General features: G+C 42.1%; 1 protein-coding gene across 17 annotated transcripts in view; it reads left to right on the top strand.

Annotated features, from left to right (window-relative positions):
- Positions 1-21,191, top strand: part of Mical2 (microtubule associated monooxygenase, calponin and LIM domain containing 2) — a 215,014-nt gene extending 193,823 nt beyond the window's left edge. For 4 of the 17 annotated variants that reach the window (XM_087211651.1, XM_087211652.1, XM_087211654.1 and 1 more), the window contains exons 34-36: positions 11,178-11,280; positions 13,538-13,611; positions 16,813-20,987. In XM_087211651.1, coding sequence (XP_087067777.1) covers positions 11,178-11,280; positions 13,538-13,611; positions 16,813-16,997 — 362 coding nt within the window. In that variant the 3' untranslated portion in view covers positions 16,998-20,987. Of the gene's footprint in view, positions 1-11,177; positions 11,281-13,537; positions 13,612-16,812 lie in introns of all 17 variants that reach the window. The other 13 variants (XM_087211655.1, XM_087211648.1, XM_087211646.1 and 10 more) reach the window with 8 other exon arrangements.
- Positions 21,192-21,316: the final 125 nt, after the last annotated feature.

Below are 21,316 nucleotides of genomic sequence, written 5' to 3'. Positions count from 1 at the left end.
TAGTGCAATGAAATTGGAGATCAATAGCAAAAGAAACCAGAAAACTTTTATAAACACATGGAAATTGTACAACACACTTCTGAATAACCAATGGGTCACAGAAGAAATTAAAGAAAAAATCAGGCAGTTCCTACAATTAAATGACAATGACAATACAACATATTGGAATCTATAGGACACAATGAAAGCAATCTTATGAGGGAAATTCATAGCAGTGAATATTCATGTTAGGAAAACAGAATGAGCCCAATTAAACAACCTGATGCTGAACCTCAAGGTTCTAGAAAAAGAAAAGCAGGACAAATCCAAAGCTCATACAAGGGAGGTATTATAAAGATCAGAGCAGAAATCAATGCAATGGAGACTAAGAGAACAATACAAAAAAATCAATGAAGCCAAGAGTTGGTTCTTTGAAAGAATAAACAAAATTAACAAACCCTTAGCCAACCTTATAACAAAAAAGGAAAGAAAAGGCCTAAATCCATGCAATTAGGAATGAAAAGGATGAAATTACAATGGACCTAGAAATCCAGAGGATCATCAATATCTACTTTGAGAACCTATACACCAATAAGATGGAAAACCCAGAAGAAATGAACAGATTCCTAGATATGTATGAATTACCAAAGTTGAAAGAAGAAGACCTAAATATTCGAAACAACCCAACATCAATCAATGAAATTGAAAATGTAATTAAAAACTTACCAACTATGAAAACCCGGGTCCTGATGGCTTCATTGATGAACTCTACAAGACATTTAGAGAGGAACTACTGCCACTACTGTTTAAACTCTTCAATGAAATTGAAAGGGAAGCAACACTCCTGAATTCATTCCTGGAAGCAAGCATCACCTTGATCCCCAAAGCAGAGAAAGACCCAATCGAAAAAGAGAACTATAGGCCAATCTCACTAATGAACATAGATGCAAAAATCCTTAATAAGATACTGGCAAACAGAATGCAGAAGATCATCAAGAAGATCATACACCCTGATCAAGTGGGATTCATCCCAGGGATGCAGGGATGGTTCAATATATGCAAATCAATCAATGTAATACACTATATCAATAGAGCCAAGGACAAAAACCATATGATTATCTCCATAGACACAGAAAAAGCATTTGACAAAAGCCAATGAGCATTTATGATAAAAACCCTACAAAAACTTGAAATAGATGGTCTCTACCTCAAACTGATAGAAGCCATCTATGAAAAACCAACAGCCAATATCATACTAAATGCTCAAAAACTGAAATCCTTCACACTAAAATCAGGAACAAGACAAGGATGTCCACTATCACCACTCCTGTTCAATATCGTCTTGGAAACATTAACCACAGCATTAGACAAGAGAAAGAAATAAAAGGAATAAAGACAGGAAATGAAGTCAAATTGTCATTATTTGCAGATGACATGATACTCTATATAGAAGACCCCAAGAATGCCACCAAAAGTCTTCTAGACTTAATAACCAAATTCAGTAGAGTAGCTGGATACACAAAACATCAATAGCTTTCCTCTACATGAACAACAGACTCACTGAGACAGAAATAGTGCAAACAATTCCTCTCAAAATAGCACCCAAAAAACTGAAATACCTAGGAATCAACCTAATGAAAGAAATCATAGACCTCTTTTCTGAAAACTATAGCACTCTGAAAAGAGAGATTGAAGATGATATCAGAAAATGGAAAGACATCCACTGCTCCTGGGTAAGGAGAATCACCATAGTGAAAATGGCCATACTTCCAAAACTGCTATATAGATTCAATGCAATCCCAATTGAAATCCCAGCAGCATACTTCATGGACCATGAGAAAACAATCCAAAAATTCATTTGGAACAAGAAGAGACCCAGAATAGCAAAAGCAATTCTAGGTAACAGAGACATGGCAGGGGGTATCACAATCCCCAACTTGAATCTATACTACAAAGCTACTGTGAAAAAAACAGCATGGTACTTGCAAAGAAACACACTGGAGGACTACTGGAACAGATTAGAAGATACGGATACTACTCCAGACACACTCAGCCACCTCATCTTCGACAAAGGAGCCAAGCACCCTCACTGGAGGAAAGATAGCCTCTTTAATAAATAGTGCTGGAAAAATTGGGTTTCAACTTGCCAAAAATTCAATCTAGACCTATATCTCTTACCATGCACTAAACTAAAATTGAAATGGATTAAAGATCTAAGTATTAAAACAGAAATGCTGAACTGGCTGGAACAGAGGTTAGGTAGAGCTCTTGAAGACATGGGTGTAAGAAAAGATTTTATGAACCAAACCTCTGTTGCCCATGATCTAGCACAAACAATCAACAAATGGGATCTCTTCTTATTAAAAAGCTTCTGCGCAACAAGAGAAACCACCAACAGTGTGAAGAAACAACCCACAATGTGGGAAAAAAATTTCACCAGCTGTTCCTCAAAGGTCTACTATCTAGAATCTATAAAGAACTTTAAAAGTTCAGACCTGGAGCCAGGTATTTAGCTCAGTGGTTCTGCAACCTGCCCCACAAGTACAAGGACCCGAGTTCAATCCCTGGTAACCCCGCCCCCCCAATCAGACCTCCCAAATTTAATGACCTAATCTAAAAATGGGCATCTGAAATGAACAGACATTTCTCAGACAAAGAAGTAGAAATAACAAATAAATATATGAAAAAATGTTCAACATCAAGTGGTCATTCGAGAGATGCAGATGAAAACAATGCTGAGATTCCACCTCACCCCAGAAAGAATGGCTGCTATCAAGAAATCAACCAATAACAAATGCTGGTGGGGCTGTGGGGAAAGAGGAACCCTGCTCCACTGCTAGTGCGAGTGTCAACTGGTGCAACCACTGTGGAAATCAGTATGGAGATACCTCAAAGAACTAGAACTGAAAGTCCCATTTGACCCAGCTATTCCCCTGCTGGGTATCTTCCCCAAAGAATTAAAAGAATCATACCACAGTGATATATGTGCACCCATGTTCATAGCAGCACAATTTATAATAACTAAAACTTGGAAGCAGCCCAATTGCCCATCAACTGGAGACTGGATAAAGAATTTTTTTTTTTCTAAACCATAAAAAATGAGAAACTAGAGTCATTTATAGCTAAATGGATGTACATTGAGGCAATACTCTTAAGTGAAATAAATAGGACACACATATGCAAATACCGAATAGTTTCTCTAGTGTGAGAAACTGAAATTGTAAATAAGGACTAAAAGGTATAATAGATAATGTGAAATAGGAAGAAAAGGGCCAAAGGGGAAGGGGAAGTGGGAGGGGTAGGGGAAAGGAAAGAAGGGAATGGAATTAATATGAGAAAAGGAAAAAAATGGAAACAAAGTCTTTGTAAATAGGGAGGGATGGAGGGGTTGAAGGAAGGGCGGGGGAAGGGGGCAAAGATAAGAACCAAGAGAGATTATGTAAAGGTGCAAATTTCCAATGATGACTGTCATCACATTGTATACCTAAAATGTACCAATAAAATTAATTTTAAAAACTATTAAAAATAGGAAGAGCCGATAGCACAGTCACTAGATAGAAGATCAAACAAGAAAAATCAGTTGCATTTCTACGCCTGAGCATCATCTTTGTCACCAACAAAATGTAATGAGAAAATGAGATCACTTATAGTAACATCAAAAATAATAAGTATGAGTAAATCTAACAAAAAATGTACACCACTTTTAAGAGTCAATTTTTTTTTTTTGGTACTGGGGATCAAACTCAGGTCCTTGCGCTTGCACAGCAGGCGACGAAACCACTGAGCTAAATCCCTGGCCCTTAAGAGTCAATTTTAATGCTTTACTGAAAGTCACCAAAGAGTGAAAACATAATTTCACATGCACAAAAACTAGCTATAAAGCAGCAGTAGCATTGCAGACCACAGAAAATAAGTGATTCGGAGACAACTGGTTTTTTCAAACAGGAAAAATACACTCTTATACCATATAACCATATCAATTCCATACAGATTAAAACTTGAATGTGAAAAATGAAACTTCAGAAGTGAAGGAGAATCTTTTATGACCTCTTTTATGACATTATCAATGAAATGAAAAGCAACTAATTCAGAAAACCTATTTGCAACCAATATAACCAAAAAAGAAGTAGTATTCTATAATATTTTCAGGCTCTTACAAATGAATAAGAAATAAGTAAACAACCCAATATGAAAATAGGCAAATGATATAAATATACACTTCACAAAAGAATAATAAATGACCAAAAATGCATAAAAACGTAAATCTCATTAGTAATTAGGAAAATATAAATTCAGACTACACTAGACTTTGAAATGATCAAAAATATGAAGATACTAAGTATTTAGCAAGGATGAGGAAGAAGGACATTTTTATTCAGTGACAATGGGAGTATAGATTGTCACGTTTGGTTTTATGCTGTAAAGCTGAACATTTGCATGCTGTATAATTCAAGAACTTCATGCCTAAGTGTATCTCCCAGAGAAACTCTCACCCACATGGATCAGAAGACAAATATAAGAATGTTCGTAGTAGCATCATTCATAATAGCAAAACCCCAAGGGCAGTCCAAATATCTAGTAACTGGAAAATAGATCATTTGTGGCATAGACAAACAACTGAATAGTATACATACAGCAGTGAAAAGGAACATCATGGATGTGTTTTTGTGATGTAATATTGAATTTAAGGAAAACAAATTGTACAAGACTACATATGGTATGATGCCATTTCAATAAAGCTTAAAAGCAAAAAAGACTAATTTTTGAATGATAAATAGATACGTAGCTTAAAACAAAAAAGTAGCTTAAAAGGGTTTTCAGTGGCATCCTAGGGCCCACGGAATGGCCTCATGTTTTGCTGCCATTTCCTAGGAGTGTCAAGACTGAGTCAGACTGGACCCACAGCCTGGTTTCCTGGGTTATCATCCACATATATAAGGAGGCTGCAGGAGGCCGATGGACCCAGAGCTCTGAGTACTGAAGACTGGCAGACACAATTTTCAATGAAATGAGGCAGTGGATGATCCCTGGAGCTGAGCACAAAAGCCAGAGGCTGAACTGCAGCAAGTCTGGGGGAGACGCCCGCACGGTGCTACTGAGGTTCCACCCACAGTCGCTCTAATGCCCCCTTAAAGCTTCAGACAATGTCCAGTGCATTAACAAAAGCGTAGCAAATACCAAATTAGGACTTCTCAGAGATTCTAAGGAGATAGAAAAATCACATCCAAAGGATTAGTTATGAACCACACAGCAAAACAAGCCTCAGCTTGGAAAAACCACACACCAATACACATTCAGAGAAATATTTAGCAATACCTACAAAAGAAAAAGAAATTTTTTTAAAACATAACTTAAGAATAGACTGTTCATTTGTTTTGTTATTATTCATCCAGAAAACAAGTTACTGACCATTGCATGCCAGTCACTTTAAGGTAAGCAGGGACAAAGATGTACCAGGTTTATTGAACTAGATTGTGGAGAGTTATTGAAGAATTTCAGTAGGAGAAGTTTAAATTACTTTGCATTTTGTAGACCACTCTTGGATAAATGTGGGTCCATATAAATGATTCTACTAATAAAAAATTGTTTTAGCTAGGCATGGTGGCACATACCTATCATCCCAGCACCTGAGAGGCTGAGCCAGGAGGATTGAAAGTTCCAGCCACACCTGGGCAACTTGACAACTTAGTGAGACCATGCCTCGCAATAAAATAAATTTAAAGAGGGTTAGGGATATAGCTCAGTGTGAAGGCCTTGGGTTTAATCTCCAGCACAGAGAGGGAAGAAAGGAGGGATACAAAGGGAGGGAAAAGTTGTTTGGCAAGCTGTGAGGGCACGGGAGCAAATGAAGAACCCGTTGCCAGTGAACCCAAGCAGGATGAAAGGAAGGGTTGGATAACTGGGCCATTCTGTTCCCAGCCAGAGGTCTCTTGCCTCCTGGCTACACCGTTCTAGCTGCAAGCTGATTCCTGGTTGAAGGAGTCATAGCCCTGCCCCAGAGGGCTCTCAGGATCTCAGCAGCAGCCATGGGGCTGATTGGAGATGTGGGCAGGAAAGAATCTCTGCAGGTATCGGGACTCCAAGCTTCCCAAGAAGTGCTGAGGATCCACCAAAAACTACGTGCTAGATGAGATTTTTTTTATTAATCTCAAAATGTTACAAAAGAAAGTTTATCTGTGTATAGTGATGTCAGGGGCTGCCCTCTAGCTGAGTTTTAAAGGTGAACAGAAAACTAACCCTTATGGAGCCATGGAAGTAGACACCTGAAGTAAAAACAGGGAGTAGTAACAGTTGGACACCACACCAAGCACCGTGCTACACGTTTTCTGCGTGTTATCTCATTTAATTTCCCTAAGCAATGAATGAGGTGGTGCTGTCAACATCTCACTTTCCACAGGGGGACATCAAGGCCGCCGGGAGACATGAGAATGCTGCTTGCCCAATGTCACGTGTTTGTAAGTGGCAGGACTGGGCCTGAGTGATGGCAGAGCCCATGTCTTCTTCGCTTCCCTCCACTACAGGGATGGTGAGGGGAGATGCTATTTAGACTCCATCAGAACCTACAAGGACAGAATCTGACGGGTGACAGAGAGTCAGAGGGAAATGTGGAGGAAGGTCTCAGAGTGCTGTTGGAATTAAGACCAAGGTCTTCATATACTTGGGCTTTGGGAAGATGGATTCCCTAGAAACCCACCCACATCCATATCCAAAGATCCCTGAAGTGATTTTGTCTGCTGAAGAAAGGAAGGCTCTAAACAATGAACAAATTGCATATTATTCCAATGATAAAAGCCAGTTAAGTAATTCAGTTCAATTTAGGTTTCTTCAGAATGGTCTCCCTGGAGGTCAATGTAGCAGGATAGGGAACTCTAATTCCAGGAGGGATTTGAGGAGGACACATAAGACTGGAAAGGGAACATGTAATCCAGGATGAAAATCTGCGTAAAACTGGTGTGTATAATGCAGCAAAGAGGCTGAATTTGAAAAACAGCAACAAAAATACTCTAAGGACAGCAAAATAGTTCTTAAAGCTGTTTCTTTTGGATTGAGAACAAGGGGAGGATAGGCTGAGGGCTTGTGGCAGATGGTATAATGTTAGATGATGAGGAAAGGCAGAATTTTAAACTCTCAGCTTCTCTGTTTGCTCTATCAAGCAAAATGGCCCCTAATCCAGAAACATTAAACAAATATCTAGAAGAAGAAATCGAATCTGGGTAAATGATCAAATGGGAGAGCTGTAAATTTGGGTTTCTAAGACCAGGTGAAAGATGGTACATGAGAGAGTATCTGGATGTGATACTGTTTAATCACAATTTGTTGGATAAGCCAAATTAAGCACCTGCTATTGAAATTATATAAAGATATGACCTCAGCTTTTGAAAACTCTTGGGGAATTCTAAGATCAAAAGTCTAGATATTAGTATATTTTCCACTTTTCATATGGCAAAGATTCTGATCTTTGTCAAAATTCAAGAAAAGATGATTAAAGCAATGGCAAGCCTGTTGGAAAGAAAGTTAGAGTTTCCTATACATCATTGGTGCTTACTGAGACACTGTGAAAAAATAAACGGCATCTCCTTTCCTGGGTAGAGTTTCACAGTTCGTAGTGTCGACAACCAGGGCAGATGTTGCGGAACTTGATTTCGGGAAATTATTTCAGGAGCCCATAATACCCTCATGGATAAGATAAGGTCACTTAGGCTGGAGGATACTAGTTAGGTACATTTATAATCAGCTTCATCCCAAGGCTGAGACAGGTCTCTAAGATGGATGCAAAGCCTCTGCTCTAGTTTCAGCCCCATCTAACGTTTGCTCGGGGTCAAACAAAAGTCCAGGATACCCACTCTCAATTCTGCATAAATCCCGGATCAGAGAAATGTGTCAGTTAGATAAAATACTCAATTTGCCTGTAATAGGACAAAGTAAGATGTTATTTAACGAAATGTATATAAAGTCTTGACTTAGGTTAAGAGAAAGATCAGTTGCACAAATAAAACATGAACTACCACTTCACCATCACCATTGTGCAAAGACCAGAGTTTGTTTGCAGGTTAATAAGAGCCCAGCATGTTGTCTACTATAGAGACTTCTTCAACCCTGGGTCAGAGGATGAAGGCTGGGAGCATCTCTCTACTCAGGAACATTTTATTTGATTCTAGACCCTCTTTCAAGATATATCATGGAAAATTAGAGGGAAAAGGGAGGCAGGCAGCCCTTATCTGATAAAATGATAAATGGCCCAGAGGTGCTAACTATGAACAAAGCCAACTTCTGTAAACTGAAAGGCCTGTCTTCAAATACCTGAAAATTTATTATGTGATATGTTCTCTAACCTTGGAGGGAAAAACTGGAATCAGTGGCTAGCAGCCATCCCACTGGTGATCAGTGAAAAGAATTTTTCAGTCCTTCATTACACAGCCATGAAGAGGGCTCCCTGGACAGCAGAGAGCTCCCTCATTGCATGGAGAATTATAGTGGGCACCGGAGTGTGCACCTGTCGGGGAGGAGGTAGAAGGAATTCCTGCACTGACTCCTTGGCTGGACCCCTCGAACCCCGCGGGTCCTTCCATCACATACATTGTATGATTGAATTTAATGAGCTTATACTATGCCAGGACTAGGCTGAGGGTTTTGAGTGTGCAATCCCACTTCAGTTTTACTACAGATAAGAAAGCCCCTAAGGCTCAGGGAGGCCACATTTAATTACTCAAGCCCACGTAGCAATTGGTAGAAGTCTGATTCCAAGTCTGCGTTTCAAGTATATGCTCTTAACTTCTATGTTGTATCTGATCTCTGGTTTATACATTTTATTCTTGCAGCTGCCCTTGACTATCTTGTACTTTTCCTCCTTTTCTCCCTGCCAAACTCTAATCCATCCATTTAGACAGAGCCTACCTGCAGCCTCCTCACTTCTTACGTGCAAGATTCATTGCCTCCTTCCTGTGCTCCCATAGCAAGGGAAGGTTGAGTTTTACTTACCTATGTGGGACTTGTTTTCCTCAGTGGACTGCAAGGCTCCAGTCTCCCAAAGAACGGAAACCAGTGTATTCATTCATGTCTCCCAGAACCCTAAACAATGCTTAGAAGATATTGGCACTCAATGTGTTTATCAGTTTGTTCATTCATTCATAAAACCTAAGAAAGAATAACATCATTTTTCCCTCCCTCTCTCTCCCCTTTAATCCTTCCCATATAAAATTTCACATATTCTTTTACTCCTCCTCCTTCAATGTCCTTTGGTTTTCTACATGAAGTACAAATGCCTTAGCATGGCTTTTAGGGTCTTTGTTCTGAGATAATCATAAAATCTCAGGCATCCTGGTTCACCTCTGCTCCCTTAGCCTTCCCAACGCATGTCTCCATCATCCTCTTTCTGCTCTCCTTGTCTTTTCTCATATGTGGTTTCCTCTTCTTGAAAATACATTATTCCATCTTCATGATTTTCTCTCAAAAGATGTCTATTCTTCAATATCCCATTCCAAACCCCAGCTTGTGCCCCAACCAAGAAGACCCTGCTTACCCTGTATTTCCAGGGTGATTTTTGTTGCTTTCTTGTGACCCTTTTCTAATGTTCTGTTTTATCCCGGCACTTGCAATCTATCTAGCTGCCAAAAGATTACCTCACAATATTTTTGTAGATTCTCTGCCTATCTCCAAATTTCTTGTAATATTTAACACCACACTATCACCAATCCCTAAGGCAGTACCCAACACATGGAAGGTATTTCATAAATACATCTGACTGAATGAATAAGGGAATGAATGAATGAATGAATGAATGAACCAGAAGTTAAGATCTGCATTCTAGCACCAGTTTGCCATGAAATATATAATTTTGGGAACTGGATATAACTGGGCCCCAGTTTCCTTTTTAGTAAAAAGTAGTCAAAGAGACAGGAAGAAAAGGAGTGAATTGTTATTGATTATTTGTTGTGGGCAAGACAAAGTTCTATAGGCTTTATTTACTTTACACGACTACTGAGAGAGAGGGAGACAAAGATAATACTAGCAGTGAAGGGTATGGCTTAGGATAAGATATAGTTGAGTTCAAGCCCCAGCTCTACCACTTACTAACTGTGAACCTGGGCAAGTTCCATGAATCCTTTAAAGCTCTGTTCCTTCAGCGATCCAAGTGGTGATGATGAGAGAATCCACTGGTGAGCTTACTGTGAGAGTACTACCAAATGCTGCCTGTAAGGCACATGCAGCCAATCACCTGGCACAAAATTGCTGCATAATAAATAGTACCTCATTATTATTATATTATACACCTGCCTTATTATTCCAGTGTAGCCAATGAAGAAGTAGAAACAGAGGCTCCAAGATGTTAAACAGCTTGCCCAAGTTCACACAAATCTCCCTGGATCGTTTCTCTCTCTGCATACAGAACTCCCCAGTGTAAATCCTTCTAGAATTGGCAGAAAGCTTTGCCCCGCAGTATGTATTCTTGTTTTAGGGTATGACATTAGAAAGCCACCACTATGTTGCAACTTCTTGAATATGGGCAGATTTTAACATTTTAGTGTCTGAACATTTAGTGTCTAACATTATCTGCGAAGTAGCACCAACATGATTATTCTTCTGTTTAAGAATGGGCGTAATTTAAGTTGTAAAAATAAATATGGAATATACATATATATATGTGTATTCCCCCTGATGAGACTCAAGGCTAATAGCATTTTTTTCATCATTTGGCTTTTATTTGAGAAAAAAAAATCAGTCACCAGTCCCAAGATCAAATGTGGCGATGTGAGGCTTCCTGCCCTGTGAAGGGAGGCACACAGCCCCGGAGTACTAAATAGGCATTTGACTCCAGGGAGAAAAAAGAGAAGGAGATAGTGACCATCATTAGGACTTCTTGGGGGAGGATTGCACAATTCACATATAGAAGTTTCACAGAGGACAGAAAAGCGGCCAGGAGAAGGTTCTTTGCGGTAGAATGTTACTGCCAGCATATGACCTTGGAGCTGAAGTAGTCATGCCCAAAGTGTCCAGAAGGACTGCTGCTGCCATCCCAAGCACACACAGTGGGGTCTTATTTGTCATGCCTATGACCTTGAGGTGTCAACAGGGGGCCAGGGAGCGGCTGCCTGCCGAGCCCTTCTCGCTACAAACATGCCTCGCTAAAGTGGCTGCAAAGCAGTTTGATTATGAGGAGAGAAACGCCAATCTAACCCATTTGTCATTGATTTCTTAAGCAGATTCAGGGACACAGGATGAAGCCCAGCTTTTGCAGGAATGGTTTAAGCTAGTCCTGGAGAAGAATAAATTAATGCGATATGAGTCGGAGCTACTGATCATGTAAGTAAGGCAACACAGATAACAGTGAGTCCTAAAAGCAAAGGGCTGGGAGGGGGCAGCTCGTCCTCCTGGTTTGAAGTCCCAGGATTTTTCCTCTTTGTGCATACAGAACAGTGATTGAGGCAGATTGATATTTTATGTCTTGCATATCATGCTGTCATTAGTGTGAAGAATCTTCAGTTGTCTGTTCTGTCTGTGGAGTCCTGTGGCAAGAATAGATTTAAGGTAGCAAGTCAGGAGGTGGAGGGCATTCAGACCATCCTCATCCCCCAGGCCTGTGGAGAGGAGCAGCCACGCACCTGCAGTGGGAAGGTTGTGTCTGGCCTCGCGGTGGATCATGGGGCCTGCCCAGTCACTTCCGGTGGCTTTACCAGAATGAAGGACTGAGGTCTGTCTGGCTGTCCTTCCTGCATGAGGGCTTGCAGCCTGGTTGGGAGGTCAGAAAGTACAGACAGACTTCGCCACTTTCTACTGGGAAAGTTGAAGTTCATGATATCTATCACCATCCTAAAGGGAGAGAAAATAATATTTAGTATAAACCAACCAAACCTCGGGAGTTGTGCTGGGAGCTTTCATTTAGGCTGTTTCATTTCGTCTTCACCACAACCTTGACAGGTAACCCAGGGTACTTTTAAGGGCTCTAAAGCAAGTGAGAAATAAAACAACTGAGTCTGTAAGTAGAATGTCAAAACAGCGCTTTTAGTATTAATAATGGCTAACTCAGCTAAGTTCACAGGATCTGCCTGAAAGAGTTGGGGAGACTGGCTGCTGCTGCCAGCCAAAGGCCTCCCCAAATAGTGCATGATAAGAGTACTTTCTCCTCCAAAAACAGTCACATAGGAGGATGAAGACATGGGTACTACTCAGAGATAGGAGGAACTCGGCTGAAGGACAGGTTTCAGTTTAGAGAAAGACCTGGATGGACAAGGAGAAATGTATTGGATTGGTCAGTTTAGATCCTTTTGGGAAGGAGATGCCAGGACAGAGGGAGATGGGGGAGGGCCCAGGTCTCAGCATGACAGTGAACTGGACTCCAGCAGCATTCAGCTCACTACGGTCCTCCCACACGGGCCCATGAGAAGTTCAGTGTCTGTAACAAAAGGCTGGATATTGAACAAGACAGAAATCTCAGCCCAAGCAGTATTTGAAGTAGTAACAATAATGACAACAACAGGGAATGGCAAATGCAGGCTGAGGTTGGGGGGCCCTGCAGGACAAACCCAGGGGCCTGTTCTCAGCCCTCAGCTTCTGCAATGGATCTGAAGCACTGATCACCCTTGAATTTGCTCTTTCCTCTTCAACTTTGCTTTCCTGGTTTCTGGGATGCTGCATTTATTATTTTGTCCTTCCAACCTGCTAGCTGCTTCTCTCCTGGCTCCCTCTCTTTTGTTTGACTTCTACATGAAGTAATCCCAAAGCTTCGGTCTTCAGATTTTTCTTTCTCTATGGCCGCCTGTCTTTTAGTGCCTTCACATGACTTCAACTATTACCTCTTATCACTGCCACATCTGTGTGGGTCCTCATTTCTGCTGAGAGCTCCAGAGCAGCATTGGGGAGCCTCTCCAAGACAGCCTGGGCTCACACATGGGAAGCTGACCCACACAGTGGGATGTAAGTGGGCAATCCCAGAGACTGAAAAGTTAAGTTCCCACTGGCCCTCACGGAGGACAGACTTCGCTTCTTGACTCTGTTGTTCCAAGTAGCGAAAATAGAGTTCCCGGCACTCAAGCTTGACTCCTCCAAAGCTTCACTGATCCAGCAAGTTGGATCAGTGCCTAAGTTTTATTGCCTGCATTTGGACAATGTTTCACTTGGTTTCCTCCTTTTGGTCTTCTTATTGACCACAGCCAAGGATTGGGGAGTTGTTAGAGGTGATTCTTGGAAGTCATATTGTACCTAAAAGAGATAAGAGCTTCAGATGTCATGGCTGCTTCCTTGGACCATTCCAGTCACTTCTCCACTCTTCTCCCTCCCTCCAGTCTGTCCCAGCGGGGGATCTATGGCCTTCCCAGAGCCTGCTGCCATCACATCCTGGCTTTCTGCTGTTCCCCATTGTGTCTTGAGCCCGGCCCATCTCAGCAGTCTCTCCAGGCCAGTCCAGTGATCCCAGCAGCATCAAGGCTTTCCATTTAGAGATATTCTAGGATCCCTGTTTTAATAAGGAAAAAAATATGATAGGTACTGTTAATGGACATCTTTTGCAAAGTTTCCACACAAATTCCTCATATTTACAGTTGGAACATTCTCTCATACCCAGGGCCCAAGAACTAGAATTAGAAGATCATCAAAGCAGACTGGAGCAGAAATTAAGAGAGAAAATGCTCAAGGAAGGTGAGTGTGGGGATACATTTAGGGCCCTTGTTAAAGTCATCACCCCCGCCCAGAAGGACGCTGAGCAGAGCATGCTGCAAATCTCAGAGTGGAGTGCTCCTCCTTGAAAGACCCACCAGCCTGAGAGTCAGGGGAGATGCAAAGCCAGCCTGTCGTTGGTTCACCTCCACAGACAGGGAAGTCTCCAGGGAGCTTCACTCACTTGGGCAGTGAGGCCAGTGTTTTGCTCCATCCCATGTGCCAGTAGGAACAAAGCCATTCATTCACTTATTCACTTATCCATCCATTCATTTAGCCAACATTTATTGAGAATCTAGTGTGATCCTGCATGTGGTGAGAGCAGCTCCTGCCCTCAGAGTCTGTGAGCTCACTGGGGAGACCAACACCCAGACCAGTCATTATTGCAGAGAGAGGGCCATAACAGGTGCTTCGGGAACACGAAGGAGGGCAGGTCTGGTGCTGCCAGGCATTAGAGATGGGCTGGCCCAGGGCATCGAATGGGAGAAAACCATTCCACCCTGAAGGAAGGAAAATGGAAATGAATTCAGTTGACCTGATATACTGAACTATCCATCCATTGGTTCCAGCCAGAAAGACATATTCCCTACATTTTGTGCCTATGTGTTTGTGGGTCAAATCCATGGATGACTTACTTGCCTAGTTTTAGGCCTAGGTCTAAAATAACAAGTTAAATAATGCCTTTAAAGCTCATAGAACTAACATTGCATCTTCCTCCATGGGTTACCTGGGACAGGAAAAGGAAATAATAGACGTCATGATTGTTTTTTACTTTAACCCACTTTATAGATTAGAAAACTGATTCAGAGAGAACCTAAATAATATGTTCAAGGTAAACTGTAGGACTAAGATTTAAGATGGGAATACAAATTAAAGTTTTCTGCTTTTTCCCCCATGTGGAAGTGATTTGCAAGCTGTTCCTTTATAGCAACAATGTTCTATTTATAACAAATCCTTTATACAGCTGCGGTGTGCAAGACAGGTAAAAGTAGTATTATATAGGGCTGAGGTGTAGCTTAGTGCTACAGTGCAAGGCCCCAGGTTCAATTTCTAGCACTGCAAAAAATAAAATACAAACAAAAGTGCTGTACATCTTTTATTTGTCAGAAGGAACTCAGATGTCTCTATCTGTTAGAAGCCTAAACTGAGAGAGGAATTTTTAAATTTTTCTATGGTGCTTATTAAATTAGGAAGACCAATACTGGAATATACCTAAGTTAACAAACCATTTTATGTCATCTGATTTACATATTTGATGCCAAATTTTAATTTTTGTTTCAGGATAGTAAAATAAATACCCCCAAAGACTCTACTAGCCACCTTGGACTCTCACTTTTTAAAAACGCTATGAAATGAAGGTTATGTTTTCTCTCTCCCATCTTATGTATATGTTCCCACCTCCTCCCGAGAGTGGCTTCTTTGTTTTGTCTACAGCAGGGCTTACCTTCCACACAAGCTTTCTCCCATTAGTTAGCAAGGAAAAAATAGGAGCTCTTCATCCCTCTCCGATGAGCTCATTCTGATGCAATGATTTAAACAGTACTTGTAGAAAATGCTCAGTCTCTCGGGGACGAAAACAATCAGTCTTGAAGATGGCCACCGCTTCCTTCTGCGTTCCTCCCTGGGGTGACTGCCAGGAAAGGAAAGTGGAGAGGCAGTTTGTGTCCTGGTGGCCACGGTGCCTTGTGGGGTGCCGACTCACTGAGTCGTGTCCCATCACTGGGCTGCCACTTTCCTGCTGGCACTTGCAGCTAAGCCGTGCGTCTGGTGTCACCTATACCCTGACCTTTCTCTCAATGGCATTCCCTGGCCCACTCCAGCCACCTCAGCACACACTGCACCCAAGGAGGTCACCCCATCTTCTGTCTCATCTCTGCGCGGGCCCTCTGGACAGCTACCTCTGGCAGCTTTAGGGCAAGTGGGCTCTTCTCAGGTCCCTCCCATCCCACACACAACAGATGGAGACTGGGGAGCTACCCCATGGTGACCCAGAGGGCGCCCTTCCAGCTGGTCTCTTCCTAGCCTTGAGCAAGGGGCAGGACAGGTGTCTTCACGCCCTCAGTGTTGCCTCTAATGATATGAGACATTTCCTGCCCTTTTTGGGCAGTCAGGGTCCAGCATGGAGAAACCAAAGCACAGAGCTCTCTGCCTCTCTCTTCACCCTCCCATGAAGCATGAGGTGCTAAGGGACAGGCACACCCCATTTGCCTTCACAGCATCTACTGCTTCCTGGTGCAGACCCAGCACAGTGCTCCATGAGAGGCAGTGGAGCCCTCTCTAATTGGGCCAGGGCCCCTGCTGATCCTCAGTGTGTAGATGGAAGGCCAAAGGGAAGGAATGTAGAGTGATTCTCCCGCGGCAGTCATCTGGTTGGCAAGACCTAAAGCTAGCTTTGCAATCCTGTCGAGTGTCAGAAAGTCATCACCACCTGTTTGTCATGCTTTCCCTTCCTTCCATGACAGTGCTGTCCCTCTGCACAATCAGAAAACTTGGGCCAATTAGAAAGAAGCCTGGCCATTTGGAAGGGGTAATGAGAAGCAGAGTCCACCCAGAAACCTCCTTCCTAGCACAGTAGGGATAGCTGTAGCCTCCCTTGGCTCCCATGTGGTCACTGCCCGAAAGGCTACAATGTGTCATTAAGCACAAATGACAAAAGGATTCTTGTCATTGCTATTGCAGCCATTGAGGCAGACACTTTACTAGGAAACTATTCTCAATATTTTATGGGCAACAGCCTTTCTGTTCTGTTGGTTTCTTTTTTTTGGTGGGGGGGCGGGTACCAGGGATCGAACTCGGGACCTTGCACTTGCGAGGCAGGCACCGGAACCACCGAGCTAAATCCCCGGCCCTGTTCTGTTGGTTTCTTTCTGGGGCAGCACGGAAGGTTGGGAGACTTGGTAGGGAATGGCTGTATTAATTTCCTTTGCACACAAAGGGGTTTTCCCCGTCCCTGCATACAGATTCTTGAGGTGAAATCCAAGCTGGCTGCTGCACAAAGCACCCACCTTTCTAATCTGTGGCTTTAGGGGCAGTTCCTTGGTGTTAAGTTCATTTCCTTGTTTTCTTCATTGAAATTAAAGAGCAAAACAAGTCCTTCACAGTGGAGGATGCTCGTGCCCAGAACCCGCCTGGGCCCAATCTCACCTGAGGCTTCATGGTTTTCTTTCTTTTTTTTTTTTTTAGAGAGTCAGAAAGATGAGAATGATCTTAATGAGGAGCAAGAAATATTCACCAAAATGATGCAAGTGATTAAACAAAGGGACGAACTCGTGGATTCCTTAGAGGAACAGCGCATCAAGGAAAAGGCTGAGGACCAGCACTTCGAAAGCTTTGTGTTCTCCAGGGGCTGTCAGCTGAGCAGGACGTGAGGAGCCCCTGTCCCTCCCCGAGGCCAGCCCCACGCGCCACACTGTCTCCTTCTGGAACGGAAGTTATACCCTCCTGTGTGGTGGCGATTTTTATTTTTAATTAAAATTCTCATATGTGCTACAGCTTCCCAAGATTTTTCCAGAGATTATAATGAAAAAACCCCACAAAGACTGTTTTGGAACTGGCAGTCAATGACAGCCAGGCTCTGGGGTTGGAGGTGTTCTTGGCAGATGACCAGCATTGTTTTCTCTAAAAAGTGACACAAAGACTTGCCTTTCCCACTGCTTTAATCATTTTCCTTCCCGATCCATTAAGTTACATGTTTTAAGTCTTTTAAGAAGCTGCCTTTTCATTAATACATCCATATTTGCCCCCACCCCGCCGCCTTTTTTGCATGGATGACCGGTTTCCAAATGTCAGAAAGCTGCAGCAGCAGTTCAAAGATTAGGTTAATATTTAAATTGTGTTTCCAGAGAAAGAGGAGAAATCTCGAGATTACTGATTACATAAAGCAAATAACTCATATAGCAGGTGTTAATTCAATCCAGGGTGAATTTAATTTACCAGGTGTATTTATAAGCCTTAATATAATATACATAAGCAATGAGAGTTTATAGAACATTTGAGCCTTAGTTTTATTTTTTTTAAAAGGAAAAAGAAATAAAGCTTTAACTTCATGCCTGCAGAATTGCTAGTTTTCACCAAATCCTGTTGGCTTAGGAAAGCTTTTTGTTCCCACAGTGCTCTGCTCATGGCCCCTGGAGCATAATGATAAGCATTTTTAGAAAATGAATGATTTTGAAGGGCTTTTAAAAATAAGTGTTGATGATGGCAAAAAGAAAAACTCCTTCACTTGTTGAGAAAACATTGCTGAGGTTGGTGCTGCTTCAGGAAAACGAACAAGCCAAGGGGCCCAGGAGAGGGAGGCCTCTTGGTGCTGAGTCTTAGGGTTGAGTAGAGGCATATTATGACCCGCTCCGGGGACACCCCAGGAGCTCTGCGGCATGAGGATAAAACCGCTTCTGACTTCCAGGTAGAGCTGAGGGGAGCGGCTCCACGTATGCAATCCCAACTTGGGCCATGGATTTGTTTTTATGACATTTTCAATATGCACAGACAGCTGGTGGGTGGAGTTTGTGCGCTGACACACTGGGCTTCCCGGGGTGTTTTGACAGTGCAGATGGGGACCAAAGAAGGGAAGATTTGAAGTGGTGATGTGTTGTCATAAAATATTTGATTGTTCTCCCTCGGAGGGATGCTTTGAAGATTTAGTCTGTTATGGACCAGAGAGAGACAAAAGAACTTTTTGTTGCACATTTGGCCACTCGTTTCTGCGAGTGTTTAAATGTGTCATTAGGACAATAGGTGCTTGGCAACAGTTGGCTCTGACTGGGAACCAAATTTCTCTCAAGATAAACTGACCCAGGAACCACTTCTGAGACAGTCTGTGCACATCTGGCCAGCTGACAAGCCAGAGAGATGTATACAGACTTCCCCTGAGTCAGCCAGGGTTTTGGGTGGCATTGAAACAGCCTTTCCATGGATACTAAGTTCAGGGGCAGTCGTTTTTTTTTTTCCTTTGTCTTTTCTTCTTCTTTCTTTTCTAAAAATCCAGTCTTCTAGTGCCTTTAAGTCTATCATTAGGGAATTCTATTGCTGGGAAATATGCAGAGGCATCTATCTACCTACCTACCTAGAAAAGTTATACCACTTCCATTTATCTTTTTATTTATTTGTATGTTTAGTAGCAATTGATAACAATTTCCTGTTAATTCTGGCTTTCCTGTGTTATAATCTGGAAAAGACCTATTGGGACTAAGATGTTGGAATATAAGCTACTTAATATAGATGTTTGGTTTGTTTGTTTGTTTTTTTGGTGCCAATGATTGAACTCAGGACCTTGGGCTTGTGAGGCAGCCACAGCTCCAATGAGCTAAATCCCCAGCCCCCTTAATACAGATGTTTGGAACAGTAAGTTGTATAGTATTAAAGATTTGCGGAGATGGTCAGAATAATATTTTCAGCCATCAGGACTTTAAAGGTAAGAATATGGATGCACAGGAATGTTAACTCATTTTAAGAAAGTGATATATAACTTCAGTTTTTATTCTAAAGCCTGCAGAAGTACTCAAATCCAGTCTTTTTAGCCAGTTAAGTATAAGTACACTCTCTGATGCTTGCATACATATAACAGAGGATGCTCAAATGGGTAGTGTCTGGATTGTTATTGTGCAGGAGAATTAATTACCACTTATTTTAATCTGTCATATTTTCAGCTAAAAGAAAGATTCTCTCTCCCAGAAGGACCAAGAAAACAGGATTCTTAGCCCTATGTTCTGTTAATACACGAGAGATACAATTTGTTTACTTTCTCCCACAGAGTACATTCCGTGGTTAAGGCTTAACCTTATCTAGCTAAGTATAAAACATAAACCTCATCCTTAACAGTTTTCTACTTATGTTAGCTTTCTGTTTCGCCAGTACATACAAATCATTTAAATGACATTCCTACAAGTACACAAATATGGCTGTTGAATTAATTAAAGCGATTCCATTCCTTACAACAGAGAATGTTTAAGACCCTCAAAATGTAAAATGTCGTACATTTTAAAGACAGTTTCTTTGTGTGCAATATGAGCAGCATCATGATGAAAATGTACAGAGCCTTCACAATGAAGATGGACAAGGCCAAACAATTTAGGACCCTGAATAGGACATCAAGCCCCAGCCTCCAGGCATATTTCATAGTCAATCTCCTGTAGTTCCCAAATTAAGCCAAAGGGCTTAAGATAGTTATGAACTCCAAATTTTACATAAGTTGGACCAAGAGGATGGTTGTCAAATGTGTTTACCCAAACCAGTCATTTACTGGTCTACTTATTTAACATTCTGTGCCCTTGGGGTTCTGCAAGCCCTAGGTAGATGCTGAGATACAGAGAGAATTGTAATCCTTCTCTCTATCTCCTAAGAAATACAAAGATCAAGAAAATAACTACCACCCCCAAATCCAAATCCAAAGATAAAAAGCTATTTTTTATAAGCGTCAATCTATTCTACTCACGTTTATGTCAGGCATAAAGACTTACATCCCCCACTATTGCAGTGTTTTTTTGGCAATGAAAATAAGTTCGTGTTTCTAAAACTGTGAAAAATAATATCAGGTTGTACTGTTTCATTTAAACCTTGACTTTGGCAGTGTTAGGCTGCTTGGAATCAATCAATGCCGAGATGCAGCACGTTAATTGCAACTGAGAAAGGAAGTGGCAGGTGTTTCCAACTCTGATGAGCTGCGATGAAATTGATGTTTTCTGCATTCGGGAGGCAAATGACAATTCACCAGTGTCTCTCTTCCCAGGAAGCAGATTTACAGGCTTTTCCTTCCAAACTGAAAATGGCAGCATGCCCCACTCAGGTGGTTGATCAGAGCCACCTCCATGGGACAGAGGTGGCAGCGGGCAGCTGGGGCCACCACATGAGCGGAGAGAGTGGCAGTCACTGGATGTGGGGAGCTCAAATTGTCATCAGAAGGTTCATGTGCAGGGAAAAGTGTATGATTTCACCTACTGTTTATCTTCTAACCTCACTGCTGAGTAGCTTGTAAAAGATTAATTTGCTCCAACAATCGAGAGCTATTCACGTGGATGGAAATGTGTTCTACGTGCACCACTCTAAAAACTGCAAGGAACCAAAAGTGAATGGTTTTGTGTCTCAAGAATCAAAACGTATTTGTGTGGGCTTGGTCTGGCCCCTCTGAGGGCGGCATCCATTTCATCTCTTTCTTCTCAGTAAAAGAACCTGGGCTAAGCTTTGGTTTCGAGTGGGAGTCTATGGGTTAGCATTGGATGTTTTATTATCCGTGAGCACCTGGCAGGACTTACCTGAATCCCTTCCCATCGATCCCAATGGGAGGCGAGCAGGCGCTCACCTCAGGTGCATTCTCTCAACAAAGGAAGCTGTTTTCAGGGATGGAGAGAGGGAGGGGCGAGGGCGATCCTAGCCCAGCTGCCCAGGTCCTTTTCTCTTCTCAATAGGAACAGTCTCCTGTGCACAGAGCTGGCTGCTTCCTTTAACTCACACTCTTTTAGGACCAAGTTTCCTCTGTTCTTAACTCCAGTGCGCAAGCAGTATACAATGCACCAGAACTGCCATTCGAATTAATCAAGTGCTCAGTCCCAGGAGCTCTCACTGTTTCCCCTGCTGTTCCTCTCCCTTGTTTGAAAGCTTTTGTCTGATCAATTACTTGAGAGGATTCACCTTTCTATTGAGTATCAGTAAAAATGCTTACAATTGCTCCTTTTGGCAAGCACTGACCTGCCAA

Source organism: Heterocephalus glaber, unplaced genomic scaffold, assembly GCF_053883595.1.
Source record: "Heterocephalus glaber isolate CG9 unplaced genomic scaffold, H.glaber_assembly_v1.0 deba00001428, whole genome shotgun sequence".
NCBI classification, from domain to species: Eukaryota; Metazoa; Chordata; class Mammalia; order Rodentia; family Bathyergidae; genus Heterocephalus; species Heterocephalus glaber.
This window is presented reverse-complemented; position numbering and strand designations above follow the sequence as displayed.